This window comes from Camelina sativa, chromosome 6, assembly GCF_030686135.1.
Source record: "Camelina sativa cultivar CO46 ecotype springtype chromosome 6, ASM3068613v1".
In the NCBI taxonomy this organism is placed as follows: domain Eukaryota; kingdom Viridiplantae; phylum Streptophyta; class Magnoliopsida; order Brassicales; family Brassicaceae; genus Camelina; species Camelina sativa.
The window spans coordinates 12,742,824-12,760,853 of NC_141885.1; the positions used below are offsets into that span (position 1 = coordinate 12,742,824).

General features: G+C 36.6%; 1 protein-coding gene across 2 annotated transcripts; it reads left to right on the forward strand.

Annotated features, from left to right (window-relative positions):
• The first annotated feature begins 11,015 nt into the window (after window positions 1-11,015).
• On the forward strand, window positions 11,016-17,952 carry LOC104790719 (kinesin-like protein KIN-14F). Of its 2 annotated transcripts, none has more exons than XM_010516494.2 (18): window positions 11,016-11,384; window positions 11,785-11,971; window positions 12,930-13,093; window positions 13,185-13,331; window positions 13,470-13,856; window positions 13,996-14,064; window positions 14,148-14,375; window positions 14,513-14,594; window positions 14,679-14,774; window positions 14,859-15,038; window positions 15,192-15,298; window positions 15,407-15,585; window positions 15,698-15,862; window positions 15,953-16,206; window positions 16,297-16,460; window positions 16,537-16,731; window positions 16,802-17,523; window positions 17,600-17,952. In XM_010516494.2, exons 2-18 carry the CDS (start codon window positions 11,875-11,877, stop codon window positions 17,748-17,750), a joined length of 3,387 nt encoding a protein of 1,128 aa, XP_010514796.2. In that variant the 5' UTR covers window positions 11,016-11,384; window positions 11,785-11,874; the 3' UTR covers window positions 17,751-17,952. The 2 variants fall into 2 exon arrangements, with proteins under 2 accessions (XP_010514796.2, XP_010514798.2); XM_010516496.2 differs by having other exon boundaries at window positions 11,112-11,384; window positions 11,840-11,971.
• Window positions 17,953-18,030: the final 78 nt, after the last annotated feature.

Below are 18,030 nucleotides of genomic sequence, written 5' to 3' on the forward strand. Positions count from 1 at the left end.
TTAATATCCTTAATCAAAACCCGGTCGTACGGGGCCTGTGCTTTACGCCAGCGGGAGATGGCCCGGCGACAATTCACAATTTTATCCACAAATTCTAGTGATCCCTGGCCCCCATTGCTCATCCAACCGGACAAGATTGCCTCCATTAAACCCGCTTTTCCAATCCACCGACGATCGAACATAAAGCTCCGCCGTCCCCGCGGCCGTTTTGCCCCACACTAGCAATATTCCGTCACTGTATCCGGAAATAAATCATGCTAATCCTCGTTACCTAAAGCTCTATCTAGCCTACACCGTATAGGCTTTTTATCTCGCCACCCTCTCCAGGACAGACAATCCCCTAAAAAAGGAAAATCCAAAAATCCATAATTTCTTATCATTCCATTAAAGGCAAGAAAAGAAGATGCGTGACGCAACTTCCCTCCACGTTTTTCATGATTACCAGTTAATTCATTAAAATCCCCAATAATAAACCAAGGGGTAGACCGAGTAGCACTTATCCGTAACAACCTTTTCCAAACCAAATCACGGTTTTTGGGAACCGGATCACCATAGACAAAAGTTAAATGAATAACCCGACCCTTTAAACATGCTTCAATATCAATTAATATATTGGAATCCATTAGAATTGAAACATTAAAAGCATCTTTATTATAAAATAAAGCTAAACCACCACTGCAACTAACCGGTTCCACAGTTTTTAAATTATTATAGCCAAAATGGCCTACAATTTTTTCCAAAAAAGAAAAAGACTGTTTTGTTTCCATTAAAAATAAAAAGTATGGCATGTGTTTATTCTAGAGATCCCTAAGATTCCCTATAGAGGCCTTATTTCCAAGCCATTGACAATTCCAACTTAGAACATTCATTTAAAATTTTTTGGTTTGGGTGGTTTGACACCACCAAACCCGCCCTTTACCCCATCATGGGCCTTTGGAACAGGTCCACTTTCGCCTACCACCGGCCATGTGGAGGTCTCCGCCTTGGAGAGAGCAACAACTGCGCATTGCACTTCTTCGTACTTACACCTCTGAGCACCATACCACGTCCCTTTCTTAATCTCAACTCCATAGCCTGCGAGTTGGAGTCCCCCAAAGCAACCTCGCTTGTATCACCCTCATCACCCCCAATATCCTCATCCAGGTCGTCAAACGTGTCCGGGTCCTCCTCCATCCCCCCACCAGTCCCTTCCGTGCTACCCTCCACACCAGCAACCTCGACAAGATCCCGCTGAACCTCTACAGACTCCACATCACCACCCTGAGTCCCCGCATCAACAGACAAAACCTGTGATACCAAATCCTGATCAGGAAAGGAATCACCACCAACAGCAACGGATCCTCCAACAACAATGGACTTCCCTGTGGGGACCATCGGAGAATCCAAGGGTGCCTCCTCTTGAGGCTTATCTACGACCTAAGAACCCGCCTGTGGACAACCCTCAACACTCTCAGAAACGATAACCTGCTCATCACCAACCAACCCTGCTGAAACATCCATAATCTGACCCTCCTCAGCAACATCACCTTCCACAACCGGAGACCCCAATGAGCGCTCAACAACACCCTCATCCTGAAACAAAGATTTTCTGACAACCTTATGTGGTTGAGACAGCATCCCCGGTGACCGCACCTCCTCCACCACCGACTCCCTGACCTGTTATGCACGCTGACGGGGCTGTCCCCTAACCACCTCTTCTCGTCCATGAGAAACCGGCAAAAACTCCCCATGGGAATTCCCCTTAACCCGATAAGAAGGACCCGCCACTTGATCAGCCTTAGCTTTTGGAGGACCATAAAATGAAGACTGATGTCGTCCCTTTTTAGGACCAGATCCACCTCTTGAATCCACTAACACTGCCCCTTTGTAACTCATTAGATGTCCATGTCCGCTACTAACCACAGACCCAACACAGGCTCCACCAGTTGATGAAAACTTAGTACTTGGACAATTGTTTTCATCATGGCATAGACTGAAGCAAAGTTTACACCAACCATACAAACACTCGTAGTGAAGCTTTACATAGGTCACCTCGCCATTGAAAAACTCGATGTCTGTTTCAAAACAAAGAGGTTTAAGACCATCAATGGTCACCTGCACTCTCCCTCGATCAATATCCACCGCTTCTACCACCCCTAAAGCCGAACCAATATCCTTGAAAGTGGGTTCTGCCCAGAACTGAATGGGCACATCCGATACTCTAATCCAAAACTTTAAAGAAGATGGGTAAGCCGGATCCACCACGGGGGTCCATCGGACCAGCGAAACCATCCATGAATCGAAATGAAATGGCTCCATCTTCATAACCTCCAAAATATCGCCTTCCTCATCAAAATCAAATTGGAACTTCCCTGAACCCAAGTCAGCTCCCGCCACTCGACCCTCCACCTGCCAAATATGTGGCATCATGATCAGCAGAGACTTCATATCTTGGACTTGTGGGTTAAAACACCGCCCAATGACCGTCCTGGAGTATCCCGCGATGAGGGCAGAGTTATCAAAGTAGGAGATCCTGATCTTCCTTCGTGTTAGTGAACCCTCCCCCGACAAACAAGCCACACCCTTCCCCATAAGGCCACTCTGTGACATAGCAAGACCAAACGAAAATAAACAAGGAATACCCAAAGAGCTATTGCACGAAGCATAGAGAAAATGTTGTAGTCCTCGTAATCCTGTCAAAACCAATTTATAACCCAGTCGCTGCGAGAGAGAAAATCGAAGTAGGGAATCGAAATCAATTAGTGATGATCCGATCTTAACCAAAAACTAATCTCCTTCGATAAACCTCGCCCGAGTTGGTGCGATGACACCCAACCAATATTCTACTTGCCAAAAAACCTCTGGAGCAGAATCGCATCTATTAAAACCAAACCTCAATCCCCTGTCCGAATAGCCAAAAAACATGGAAACCCAGATACACCGAAGATCTCCAAAACAGATACAAAAATCAGAGATTCGCCAAAGTGCTATCCTTAAGAGATCACCATCCCAAAGATACCCAAAATCCCGAAATCGATCTGAACAAATCCACCAAAAGAAAAAACCCCCGAAACAGCCCTCCCTCTTTCCAATAGAACCGAAGAAACCAAATGAAACCCCCATCTGTCCACCAGAGAAGCCCCAAGAATCATCCAAGAATCAATACCCTAGTATCGCTAATATCATCGCCGCTCTTTCTCATAGTTATTTTTTTATCCCAATTTTATTTTTTAATAGTATATTTTCAAAATGTTTAGTAAAAATTTTCCCCTTTTTTCTTATTTTGTATGTTCACTCAATTTTAATCAAGAAAAACAACCAATATTGGGAATTTGAAATATGACAACATTTTTTTATAATCAACATTATTAGTTTATTGTTCTCATGCTGTATTTAGTAAATGTTTTTTTTTTTACGTAGAGATGTTTCTAATTATATTTCAGTCGCGGGGAGCTATCAAGGCATGATCAGACCAACCACTTAAAATTTGTTTAATTAGTATCGTGTGTGACTTCATCTCCAGTACTGTTGACCAAGGACCAAAGTTCTTCCCAAACTAAGATCTTCTCCATCGACAGGTTGTTAGTGGGGTTTTAAGGAAAAAAAATAAAAAAATAAATCAGAAAATAGAAAAAAATTGAAGAGCTCCTCTTATATAGTAACCTCAATTTCACATAAGAGACTGTGACGTGTCGCTAAATCGTTGGCTCCGTTTAATACAAAGCAATTTTTTTTTGGCCCAATTGTGTTCTTTTTCTTCCTCTCCCTCTCTCTCTCTTTGTCGCGAATCTCTCAATCAGATGAGATGGGATCGGTTGGAATCAGAGGAGGAGATTGAATCGATTCTCAATTGGCAGTTATTTAACTACCATCGGAGGAAATATACAAGATACAAAGAGAAGATGGGTGCTCCGTTAATGTGCGACGGGCATTCTCGTCCCGTCGTCGATGTGGCTTATAGTACGATGACTCCAGATGGATTCTTTCTCATTAGCGCAAGCAAATGTATGATCTTTGATATGGATGATTCTAAGTCTTTGATCGATTTGTATTTATAAATCTATGATCTTTATATGTAACTGCGGCTATTTTGGATTATGAATATTATGATTTGCATAGCGGATGTGCTTTGAAGTATTTATTTGGCTGCCTCTTGTTATTTATCGTCTGTTTTGATTTTCTTGACTAATGATCTAATGGGGAAATTAGGATTGAAGAGTTGTCTACATTGTTAGAAAACTCTAGCAAAGTCATCTTCTGGCTTTCTTGATTGTCAAAGTGACAAGTACTTTAAAGGAAGCCATCAGGAGTACCTAGTTTGCATGTTAGTTTCTTTTTTTCGTAGCTGTATGTATTCAAATGAGTCGTGTAACATTAATCTATGAAAGTAATATAATGAAACTTTTTGCTCAATTTCTGTTCTTTCTCTCTATGGTAGGTGAAAACCTGGACAAAGAAACACCACCGCTTAGCATCCTACTTAAAAATCTATTAAACAATTTGAAGTTGATATGCAAAATCTCAGGTACCACTCCCTTTACTGAATCTCAGGCAGAAGAAGCATCAGAGAGAATGCCTGAGAAGAACATTGGCTGCAGTCTCTATAAGCCATGTTTCTTAACAGGTAATATTTTGATTTCCCCACAAAATTGTCAAACTTCTGAGATTTCTGATGGAGTTCTTGAATTGGCAATTATCTTGGTCATGACTCATGAGATGGTTAATTAAGTAAAATTTTGGAGTTTTGAAGGAAATGCTGGTAAGATCAGTGTATATGGTGTTGAATTGTCACTTTCTTGTTGCAGAACTTTTGTAGTGCCATCTCGGATGTGCATCAGTCCAATACATAACAAGAAAGGTATACTCAATCGATCAGACAATGAAACTACAGTTCTTCTGCAAGTTCAAAAATCCAGTTTTCTTCTCATTATCTGGAGACCAATTCTATTTCGTTTCCTTCATAGATAATCTCGAGACCCTTGCTTGCTCGACGTTTTAGGGTTTTCTACATTTATGTGTTACCCTTGTGGTCTGTTCGGTTCCCCTCTGGAAACAAAAAAAAAAGTTCCAATCTTTTTGGTGGGTAAAAACTAAAAAAGTTTAATTTGGCCTTGTTGTTGCAGCGAATTTTCTAAAAATGGCACCAAATCCCAAGATTAAGAAAGCTTGTGCTGCCATGAAGCTTTTGGGAATACAAGAGGTTAAAGACATGGCTGCTCTTGATTTATGGCCTCGTCCGATAAGCCACACTTGGTTGATTTATATTTTGTGTGAAGAGAAGAAGTTGAGAGAGACAGGGCTGCTTTGTTTGTGGATTATTGAGAATGCTTAACCATAATCAACAACTTTAGTTTTTTTTTCTTTCTTCTTTTACAATATGTTGTAAATTTCTTGTAAATGTTATATAGTAGAATACTAAATTACATTGATTCTTTCCTCATGTAAATGTAATACTTGATATTCTATACCACTTATATTCTATTTAAAATTTTTAAATTTCAAAAAACAATATTTTCAAAAATAAGAGACCCAAAATTAAAACCTACCATTGAAAGAGAAAATTTTAATTAAGAGATCATGAGTTCTTATATTCAAAACAATACACAACTAATTCATAAAACAGTGTTTAACAACCCACTTATAAAAATCCACCTATAATCTTGCTCTAAGCTAGTAAGCTCAACCACTATATATCTAAACCGTGAAACAATCTCTACAAGTTTGAATGAGCAAATCAGTAGCGCTCACAGAAGAAAAAATAGAAAAAAGGAAGACCCTGATTAATATACATATATGTTTTAGAAGACTAAGATTAAAAGTTGCATATAGTATTCATAAAAGCTAGCCTCCTCCATTATACTATATATGTTAGTTGTAGATATTACGTGAAAATTTCCTTGAAATTCTCAGGATACGAACAAAAAAAGATATAAAAAGAAAAGTCAAGGTCACGTGTGAATATAGCTTTTAGCCTTTAGTTGCACTTTCGTTTCCTGGTGAGTAAAGATATTTTTAGAATGACCAAACTTGAATTTTCTCATTCATTTTGTAGTTACAATTGTTTGGAAATTCAGACTGATCTAGAGTCGTGAAACAAAATAGAGAAATGTACAATTTTGCAAAGAAACTCATAAGTAAATATGGTTCTATAACAAGCAAATATGTGATCAGTGAAAACATTGTAGTCTATTGACTATTATACAGCTTATCTTATAAATCTAATACCATAATTTAATTTAATATATATAGTCTAAATCACTTGTGCTAACTTCATAGAAAGTTAGGTCTGGCTATAAAAACTAGTTACAGAATACGTCTGATTTTCACAGTCTAGCCATATAAGAATCTCTTCCACCAGAAACATTTTTATTAATCATCAGATGGGAGAATTTTAAACCAGACCAAACATCTAAATGTACATTTAAAAACTATTAATGTATTGTCCACTTAAAACTATTAATGTATTGTCCACTTAAAACATTTGTAGTGACCAGAACGAGACTATAACATTTTAGATTATAAAATATTTCCATCACTCAAAATTCGACACTGGAACCCCTTCCGGCCTTCCCACAAAACAATCACGAACTGATCTGAACATTAACTGGGATGTAAATATTATCTTTAAAATTGTTTAACTATATTAGATCATCGTATCAACAAAACCAAACTTAATTTAAAATTTTCATGAGGTGGGAGAACGATTACGTGATGATGGTAGGAGAGAAAAAACAAACCATTTGGGGTTTGGTGGGAGAAAAATGGTCGAAAATTTTGATATATATTTAATATATATATATCGAACATCATCATGTTGTCATACTTGATCATGAAATTAATATTTGTTAGTAGTAATTTATAATCTTCAGTATTGCACGTACAATGTTATTTCCCCGGCCATAATTTTGCGTCGTTACTCGACATAAGAAGAGGCGTGGATGAATCAGACGGGGTGGTTAGTTGATCTTGTCTCGTTGCATTTCTTTTGCCATTTGAAGACTTTTTTAACATATAATAAGTCATTTTCATTAGCTAAGCAACATAGATTTCATGATTACCAGATTAAATTTTAAGATTAAGCTAAAATTAATCTTCTTTTATTTTTGGTAAAATTTAAAACTTTCTTTTAGAATTTTAGTAATCGTGTACTATTTTATTACTTGTAAATTGTAATTAACAAAAAGCGTGTACCTAAAGATAAACCATATTATAATCATTTCTTCAAAGGAATGTAATATAAGTTATATTTAAGAGGAGTCAAGAAGAATGGCGAAATGATGAGTGAGGAGGTAGGTAGGAGAGATTTTAAGTAGGGTGGTAGGTGGCGTTGAAGGGAGCCATCAGCCATGCATTTTTAGGATTTGCCGCGTAGTTCATATTTATTTATTTGAATATTAGAGAAAATTTAAAATAAAATATGTTATCAAATAAATTATTAATAACGTACGACGTACAAATATTACGTTTTACGAAGATATATAAAAGTTTATAGTGCATAAGCTGTTTTTCTCCTATATTACAAAAGTCTTAAGAAATTGTATAAAGTACGATACTTTGCTCCTATCATTTTACAAATGCAAACATATTTTTCATATTAGTTTGACAAAGAAAATATGCTCATTTCATTGATTTAGCTACTAATTAATAATTATGAGATCTCGTTCTACGTGTCAGCTGAACTATTAAAATTAAAAATGCAGGAGCCAAAAGAAAGAATCTCCACGAGATGAAAACGTCGACCACTTTGTTTGAAATACAGGTGGGGTGGGAGTGACTGTAATGCATTCACTAAACTAAATTGAACATTTGAACATGAGGCCTCTCTAGTAACTAATTAAGATGTAGCCACTTCTATGGTGGCTTTTTGGATAGATTGGGCTAGGCCGGACGGTGGCCTCCACATCACATATGTACATCTAAACGTAACTTTCAATAACTGATATACCATGCACATTCGTGAAACGCAGATCTGCCATTATCCAACACGTTTTTATGAAAATGTCGAACACCTCAACTATACATCATCACTAAACAAAAGGCTTGACTTATGCAAAGGCTTCTCACAAGCAATTATTTGGGCTGTTTATAGCTCAGCCCATATTAGTCTATAGACATGATTGCGCAATTTAAGGTAAACACAACAAATAAAAGAGAGATTCATGCGCAAATGATGGGAAAGAAAAGAATGGACCATGCGACCAACAAACAAACAAAGCATTCTTACGGTCATAACTACTTCTTCTTTCTTCCTTTTTGTTTTTAATCTCAATGTCTTAACCTTAATTGATTGGTTTATGAAAAAACAGAACAAATGAAAAGAAGGGACCTTAATAGAATTTACAAACTCATATCACCTGTTTACTTTTGTTATATCTGAACACAGACTTCTACATCAAGCCTTTTTTCTCTTTTAAGCAACACTTCTACATCAAGCTAGGGCTATCTTTTCTTTTTCATTCTCACCTTCCCTCTTTCTTATTTATCGTTTTCAACTTATAACTATATAATATCTTGTACTATTAAATTATAATTAGAAGAAAATATAATAGAAAACTTGATACAATATCATATTACAGTATTTCATAGTTAATTATTACAGTTATCAATTAGTTTTGGAAATTTTGATAATTTTAGTGCTATACACAAAGCCACTCCCTTTTGAATTCCTAATTACATACGCAAAATTTACAGATTACAAATTTACAATGCAGATTAATTTTCTAGGTTTAGTAAAAATGGCATAAGTGTGTTAATAATTAAACTAAAAACATGACTAGAAATACCAATTAATATTGTTTAAAACGATTTGTACCTTTTTGGGTAAATGATTTATAACACATATATGTATATTAGTATATATGATATATTTTTAATATTTAAGAAAAATACACTAAAAAAATAAAAAATCATAGATTTCTAAATGAAAATATTTGACGTGTAACAAACGGACAGAAGATCTTCTAGTGTTTTTGTGGTAGAAGACAAGGAGACAAGGTCTCCCTATTATTTATTCAAACTGAAAGAAACAAATTACAAACGGACAGCTCTTGTGGTCGAGACCCCGCGAATACCATCCTCAAGAAACGACTCCACAACAAACGGAGCGTTCTTTAACAAATGAAACCCTAAAGGCAAAGTAAAGACATAGTTGGCTAATCCATTTGCAAGACGATTAGCTTCCCTATAGATATGAGAAATACGGACTATCCAGTCCCGCAAAATATAGCCATGGCACAAACGTATCATGAAAGACAAGGGATGAGTATCGCAGATCCCTGATTTTAAAAAACCCACAACCAACTCCGAATCCACTTCAAGATCCAGCCTCGACACTCTCTTACTCCAAGCAATGTGCAAGCCGTAATAAACACCCCACAATTCCGCTAACGGTGCTGAACAGACCCCAACATTGAACGCAAAACCTCCACTCCAACGACCCAAAGAGTCTCGCAGGCTCGCAGCACGCCTCCAACTGCAGCTAAACCATGATGCCCGCGTGAGGCTTCATCCGTATTCAGCTTAAGCCAGCCATCACCCGGCGGTTGCCACTTGATCAACCTCTCCACACGCTCCCTCAATCCAAACCTAACCTGAACCTTCTTATAACTTACCTCAATAGCATAGTCCTTAAGGTACTTCACGCGATCTCGACACTTAATGAATTAATTGGTTTGCTAAATTGAGTTAGCAAATGTGGGGAAAGAAATAAAGAAAAAGCAATCTCGAAAGCTTTCATTGTGCCGCCCGTAATCATTTGAATTCCATAGGATCCAACGTCCACTATTCATTTATGATTTCTTCTTTTATTTTTTTTGAGGAAATAAACATCCCACCACTTTCCAAAATAAAAAAAAAAAATAAAAAAAAAAAAAAAAAGAGAGAACATTTTATAAAAATCACAGTCACATAATCGCAACGAACAAATATACTTTTCCGTATAACAGTACTTATATCCAAAACTTCACTCATTATATTAATAATATTATTGTGGCTTTACCAGGTGATTGTAATTTGAAAAAGCTGGCCGCCCATTTGATCTTCTCACTTCCTTCTTTGTTTCGGTGTTTCCAAGAGACAAGAATTATATACTTCTTAGTTCTTAGAAATCGCTTCACCTAACAATTTCAAGACATACATAATTTATTCCAAAGTCACACATATGTATAAATCCAAAGCTACACATATATAAACTAAAATACGATGATGAAAGCAAAATATACAAAAATTATTATATGAAAGATGAAAAAGGGAGGAATTGTTTTAGGGCATATCATGCTGCTTAGTGAGGTAATCAGGTGGGCCGACGTACGACTAGAATTTTCATTAGCTGACTCCTATGTATGCTCGCCACGTGTTGTTTTTAATACTTTAAAGGTCAACCATCTCATAATCTGCTAGAAGAGGAGTGGGTTTTACGTTTTGACAACGATACTATTAACCAGTGATTACAATTCACAACCATAAAAAAGTAATGTACACTTACTATACCATTCATGTCAGGCAAAAATATTAAAACGTAAAGGGTATTTTCTCGAGTCGGATTTTCAAATCTGTCAAAAACGATTGAAGTTTGTTGGATACTTGGATGGTAATTTCATCAAACAATAGCATCGTTATTGGATTTTTAGTGCGTATGGTAGGGGATTTGAGCAATGAGGAGTACGTAATTTGTTTCTTTACGCGGGTTTTAGGATGAAACAACGTACAGACATAACATTGTTAGTTTGTCACGTTATTTTTTTTGTCCACGTACGGTCACATTGGTTCTTCAAAGACTAAAGTAGAGGTATTTCTGAACTAGAAAGATGTGATCAGTTGGAGGATTGAAGAATATATATGGATAAAAAAAAAAAGAGATTTAGTTAATGAAATATAATTAAGGTCCCTCGGAAGGAGGGTTGGAACTTTTGTAAATTAAACAAACTTTTCTTATACATTTTTATGTAAAAAAAAAAAAAAAAAAAAAAAAACTAATTCCAAGTTCTAACATTTTGCCAAACTATATATTTGTGAAAGATACTAATAAATTAATAGTAATAAATATATCCTGATAAATAGTAGAAATAAGTTTTGAGTTTTGACATTTTAAGGGGAAAAAACGGAATAAATTAGCAAAAGGCAAGTGAACCAACAACACTTTGATTTTCTCTACACACGTCTCTCTTTCCCTATCTTCTGCCCGTTATAAAAAATACAAAAAAGTGCAAAAGGCAGCTAATCAACTCTTTATTTTTCTCTACAAAAATCTCTCTTCTCTCTCACTCTCACTCTCTATCCCATCTTAGAAGTTACGACATCCAAGAGCTCATCGTCCCAAGTTCTTTGTTCTCTGGTTCCAATGGTGTGATCGATGGAAAACATCATCCGAAGATTGACTTCATGTTCTACGTACACTTCTAACTAAGGTTCGTATATATAAATTCTCTCTACTCTCACTTCTAAAAACTGGTTTTAATCATCCATATATTGTTGAATTTCTGATCCTGCTATCAGAAATACTAAGTAATCATTTTCTGATGTGAAAAATTAATCGACATGATTATTGAGTTTTAGAGATCTATCACTTCTTCAATGGATTTCATATTATGATTATTTAATATTATCATATTACGATTATTTAAAATTTCATATTATTATTTATAATGTGGTCTTCGCACGCAATAATCTATAAACGTCAGCATATAGTTTGCCTCTAAAAGATAATATTTCTGTATAAAATGCATAGAAATGGATGTGTTTTTTTCTAGAACCATATTTGCTCAATTTAGAGAAATGCGTATGTATTGATGGAAAGCGTGTTTTCAGAAAAATACTATAGTACAATATTGTGGAAGATCGAAGTAATAAATTAACTCAACAGCAAAAAAAAGACAATAAAAGAAGAAAGGTGAAAAAATGCCACAAGAAGTAATGAGAGGATTAAAGGGTTTGGTGGTGTCGTCCACAAGCAATGGGGATTATGAGCTTGCACAACGAAAAGCTGAAGAAACAGGTTTGTCTCATCATCATGATCATTTCTTTGTTTTCTTTCTTTTACTTTTATTTTATTTTTATAAACTGTTGAATATGAAAGATAATAAATCATATAAAGTAAAGAAAAAAGAAGTCGAAGATGGACCATATGTTAAAATAGCTTTGTGATTCGAAAAAAAATAAGAAAAATTATACGTTGGATTTGAATTAGAGAAAGTCGTTTAGAAATTGCTTTATGAAATTGGCTTTCATTAGAGGGTAACCCACCACAACGGCACAACTATTATTACTTTATGTTTGGTGGATATACATTTACGTAATACGTTACGACTAATCAAATATAATCTAATATAGTCAAAAATTTCTGAACATACATTTCAACTTTTCTATAGTCTCCCGAAATTATTTTCCTATTTAAAACTTTTAATTATAGGAAACAATAAAAAACAAAATTGTAAAGCAAATTTTTTGGTTTAATACGATTTCGGTTTTGGGGTTTCTTGCCTTGATGAGGAGATCATGATGCGAGAAAGAACATATATAGTTTTTGTTTAAAAAATATTTGTTCTTAGGTTCAGTCTTGGATAAAAAAATATAATAAAAATTGAAAATATATATAATTAAGAAAAAAAAATACTAAAATACCACTAACTAATTATCTTTATCAATGTCATATCATTTTAGTTTATCTAATTTATTTTTATATATTTAATCAAAAACATAAATTTTTGATTGGTTTACTCGGTATTTATGTAAAATTTGGTTCAAGTTCTGTTGGATGAATTAATTTCGGTTTAGTTTAGTTTGCTTGCTTAGAAATAAATAACATTGAAATGTGGACTATTAAGATAGTATGGGCTTAATCAATATCTGAGCCCAATTCATTTCCCGCGTTATCTTTCTTTCAGTTTTCGAGAAACAATAATAATATAAATGTGTTTTTGTGTCTTTGTATTGTCAAAAAAAAAATTCATAAGCTGTGAGAAGGTACCAAGCGGTGGCATGGCTGAGACAAATGGACCAAGGCGCGACGGAGACACTGCCGGAAAAACCGTCGGAAAACGAATTCTCCGTCGCCCTCCGCAACGGCCTCATTCTCTGCAACGTCCTCAACAAAGTCAATCCCGGTTCCGTTCTAAAGGTCCGATTTTTTTTTTTTTTTTTTCTAAATCTTTGCTTACTCCTCCAATGCAACGATCTAGAATTTGACGTTCCTGTGATTATTGAATCAGGTGGTGGAGAATCCGATTACGCCAGCTATACAGTACGCCGAGGGAGCGGCTCAATCCGCAATTCAATATTTTGAGAACATGAGGAACTTTCTTAAAGCTGTTGAGGATATGCAGCTTTTAACATTTGGAGCTTCTGATCTCGAAAAGGTTCTATTTTTATCATCAAATCATGTAGTTGTTACTTTATGTTTTGGCTATTGAGTGTACGCATATGTTGTGTTCGATGAAATTCCCCAGAGAAATGATTATGTGATGAAAGATTGTTACTTTTTTGTTTTTTGGTAGGGAGGATCATCGAACAAGGTAGTAGATTGTATTTTGTGTTTGAAAGGGTTTTACGAGTGGAAACAAGCGGGTGGAGTGGGAGTATGGAGGTATGGAGGGACTGTGAGGATTGTTTCATTCAATCCAAAGGGCAGCTCTCCGCGGCAGCAGTATGGGGTTGGTAGTGAAAGCACTACCACCGATGAGTCTGTATCTTTGGATGAATCTGAGTCTTCTTCTCAGTATGATCAGCTTTTGGATTTTCTTCATCTTTCTAATGAAATCTCGACTGAGGAATCTGAGACTGCAATCTCCCTGTCTTTTCTTTTTGATCATTTCGCGCTTCAGCTTCTACAGGCTTATATCAAAGAGAGTGATGGGTCAAATGATCTGCCTTTAAATGAAATGGTAGGTAAGACATGTTTGAGTTATGTGTGGGTTGCTCTGTATATAGTGATGCAACAATGATACATTTCATTCCTGTTGAATCATGTTTTATCAAGATTACAAGGATGATCTTTGTTTCACTTTTTCGTTACGTCTATAGGTGATCGATAGCTTGCTCAACAAGGTAGTTAAGGATTTCTCTGCAATACTAGTTTCTCAGGGGACTCAGGTATTACTTACTCTGCATATATACTTCGTGGAACTTTTTTGCAATGTTGAGACAATTCTCTGGGGTTTATGGTATACTTGCAGCTGGGTTCGTTTCTAAAGAAGATACTGAAATGTGATAATGGAGATCTATCTAGGTCAGGCTTTGTAGAAGCAGTCTTTAGGTATCTTCAGCACAGAAAAGATCTGGTGAAAAAGGAGTTTTCAAAGTTTTGTAAATGTGGCGGAAAGCTTGAGTTTATTAGACCAGACGTCCGCGAGTTTTCTCCTGGTCATGCAGATGCTATTGGTGTTCAACAGAAAGAGCTGGAGGTCAGAATTTACAATTCTCTTCCAATACTAGACTTTTTGAGTTCTTGTGTGTTTGAACCTTTTCATTTAGTTAATTCTCGAATGCTATGAGAATTTTTGTTATGAGATGGGTTCATTTCTTCGTTGCACACATGTAGGAAGTAAAATCAAATTTTGTGGAAACAAGATGCCAAGTTGAACAGATGCAGTCAGAATGGCAGGAAGAACTTCAAAGAATAGGTAATGAAATTTCTCTTAACCCAAATTTCATCTTCTTGGTGGTAAATAAATTACATGATAAATCGTCATCAACCTCCATGGCAGTTCATCACGTTAAATCCATGGAAGTTACATCTTCTTCTTACCACAAGGTTCTGGAGGAAAATCGCTTACTTTACAATGAGGTCCAAGATCTCAAAGGTACCACCACCTATTACACATCCTTGCATTTGATTTTTAGTAGGTCTTTTTAGTGTATTGACTTGTGTTATCTATGTACTGTAGGGACCATTAGAGTCTACTGCAGAGTCAGACCTTTCTTACAAGAACAAAAAGATATGCAATCAACTGTGGATTATATTGGAGAAAATGGTAATATTATAATTAATAATCCTTTCAAGCAGGAAAAAGATGCACGAAAAATATTTGCCTTCAACAAAGTATTTGGACAGAATGTCTCACAAGGTATGTTTTATGTTTTGTTATCCCATCGATGTTCATTTATTTATAAGTGTATTCTAATTTTCACCAAGATATTTTGAGACTTTTGTTATATATGACTTAGCTTAGAATTGGTTGCTTTTGCACAACCTAACTATGTGGTTGTTTACTTACCAGAGCAAATCTACATAGACACTCAACCGGTAATAAGGTCTGTCCTCGACGGATTCAATGTTTGTATCTTCGCGTATGGGCAAACTGGTTCAGGGAAAACATATACGATGGTATGACCATATTAGCTAGCACAGTTACTTCCATAAACCATCAGACATTTTAATTTCTTATTATCCCTTGCACATTGAATGGTTTATCTCTATCTTTTTTACTTACAGAGTGGGCCAGATCTGATGACTGAGACAACTTGGGGAGTGAACTACCGAGCTCTACGTGATCTCTTCCAGCTTTCAAATGCAAGAACACATGTGGTGACTTATGAAATTGGAGTCCAAATGATCGAAATATATAATGAACAAGTTAGAGACTTACTAGTCAGTGATGGTTCCTCTAGAAGATATCCTTTCATATACTTTATAATGAAGAGTTCGAAGAGTTCTATTCATATATTAACATATCTCCTCGATGTTTTCCTCTGAGAGGCCCGTAATCCTTGACCAGCTTCTCACATTAGATATACGCAATAATTCTCAACTCAATGGCCTTAATGTACCCGACGCAAGCTTGATTCCAGTTTCTAATACTCGAGATGTTCTTGATTTGATGAGGATTGGCCAAAAGAATCGTGCGGTGGGCGCTACTGCTTTGAATGAGAGGAGCAGCCGTTCTCATAGGTAATTCTTTTTAGTTCATTTTCTTAATTCAAGCTCTATTTTTCCTATGATCATGTTATTGTAGTTGAACTGATGTATATTTGACTGCAGTGTATTGACCGTTCACGTCCAAGGAAAAGAATTGGCCTCAGGATCCATTTTAAGAGGCTGCCTTCATCTAGTCGATTTGGCTGGAAGTGAAAGAGTAGAAAAATCTGAAGCTGTAGGGGAGAGACTCAAAGAAGCACAACACATAAACAAATCGTTGTCTGCACTAGGAGATGTCATCTATGCACTTGCACAAAAGAGTTCCCACATTCCCTACAGAAATAGCAAGCTTACACAAGTTCTGCAGGATTCCTTAGGTAAACAGTAAGACGAGGTTTTGCAAGTGATTTTTGTTTACACCAGGTCTGTTTTATTTTCTTTGTAGCTTCATCTCTCATCATATGCAGGTGGTCAAGCCAAAACTTTAATGTTTGTGCATATTAACCCTGAAGTTAACGCGGTAGGAGAGACTATCAGCACCCTTAAGTTTGCTCAAAGGGTTGCATCTATTGAACTTGGAGCAGCTCGATCAAACAAGGAAACCGGTGAAATTCGAGATCTTAAGGATGAGGTATATATGGCATCCATTTCATTTTCGTTTCAGGGAAAGAAATATGTGGTAACAATTTTTTCTCTCACATTTGCAGATATCTAGCCTTAAATCGGCAATGGAGAAGAAGGAAGCAGAGCTGGAACAATTGCGATCAGGTAGCATTCGGAACGCAACTGAATGTCAGAGAGCAAGAGCAGTTTCTCCGTTCCATCTCCCGAGAAATGGTAACGGTGCTGGAACAAAGGCTGAGGCAAGTCCACAGCCAAACGACAGTACCAGAAGCTACGAGGTGAAACCACTCAGAGACTAGTTTTTTTTTTTACTTTATAACTAACCAGTTTGGTGAATGCCATTTGCAGACCAGAAGTTGCTCAACTGGCAAGCAGAGAAAGACAGGGTTTCCATCTGCACTGAGAAACAGAGAAGCAAGCCCGAGGATGCCGAATGTAGCAGAAGAAAGGTTAAATCCGAGTCCGAATAGGAGGTCACTATCCACAGATAGAGGATCTGCCATTAAAAGTAGGAATAAGTCCGAAGTTACTCAAAACCTTCCGGTTGCAAGAACACCTTTTCCAGCTAGAGTACCAGTAGCCAAATCCTTTGCAACTGTTCCATTGAACCCATCAGCAGAAATCACTTCAGAGACATTTCACAATCATCAGAAGTTAAGTGCTCGAAAGCTTTTCCCCGAGATCGAGGAGGAACACATAAGACATACACTTCATATACGTCAAGGTGGTGTTAAGAAGACCAGAGCCGAGAGCAGTAAAGCCAAGGCAAAGCAACCATCGCCAGGTAGGTTTCAGAAACTCGATGTTGGGATCAGTTTGCGTTCTGAGGCAGATTCTGAAGCAAAGGTAGGAAATTATCAGACCCAAAAGGGGAACAACAACCACAATGTGATACACTCAAGATTCCAAAATTTCGATGTGGGTATCAGCCTGTTCTCGGACCTCTGTGCCGGTGACAAATCAGATTCAACACTCAAGAGTGATTCCTCAGAGACAGACAACGAACCGCCCTTGAAATCGAAGAATTCCCAAAGAAACGTGTCCAAAAGCTCCCTCAACAACAAACTAAGGTTACTATGAACTCCACAAGATCTTTCACTACGTATACTCAAACAAGTATTAACTTCATTTATATATACCACGCAGGGCGATTTATGCTCATGAGGACACATCACTCGTGAATGAAAAGCCTTTAAATGGTACAGCCCATATCAAAGAAGGTAATAGCCCTAATATATCTATGCCCGAGTTCAGGAGAAGCCGTTCAACGCATCATGCAAGGTTCATGGTACCATAGAAACATATCCAAAACTACAATATACCTATCTCATAAATCCCTCACACATCATTATCCTTTGTACATTCACAACTTGAAGTTGGGTTTTCTTGGTTTTGTTATTTTCTTTTACTCCATAGTTGTGAGTCTTGTGACTGAGATTGAACCGTTCCGTTTAATACATTTACAATCAATACAATAAAAGAACTGAAGTTTCTCTCCAGTGATAGATTTATACATAAATAAGTAAGTGGGCCTTGGCCCGTGTCACCTACTATTACAATGGAATTCACATTACAAG

What these genes read in the sequence shown, in the direction of transcription:
- LOC104790719 (XM_010516494.2), top strand. Translation starts at nt 11,875, where the DNA reads ATGCCACAAGAAGTAATGAGAGGATTAAAGGGTTTGGTGGTGTCGTCC. An exon ending in TTCAACAGAAAGAGCTGGAG is followed by an intron (nt 14,376 to 14,512) that starts GTCAGAATTTAC and finishes GCACACATGTAG; the next exon opens with GAAGTAAAATCAAATTTTGT. An exon ending in TGAGGTCCAAGATCTCAAAG is followed by an intron (nt 14,775 to 14,858) that starts GTACCACCACCT and finishes TATGTACTGTAG; the next exon opens with GGACCATTAGAGTCTACTGC.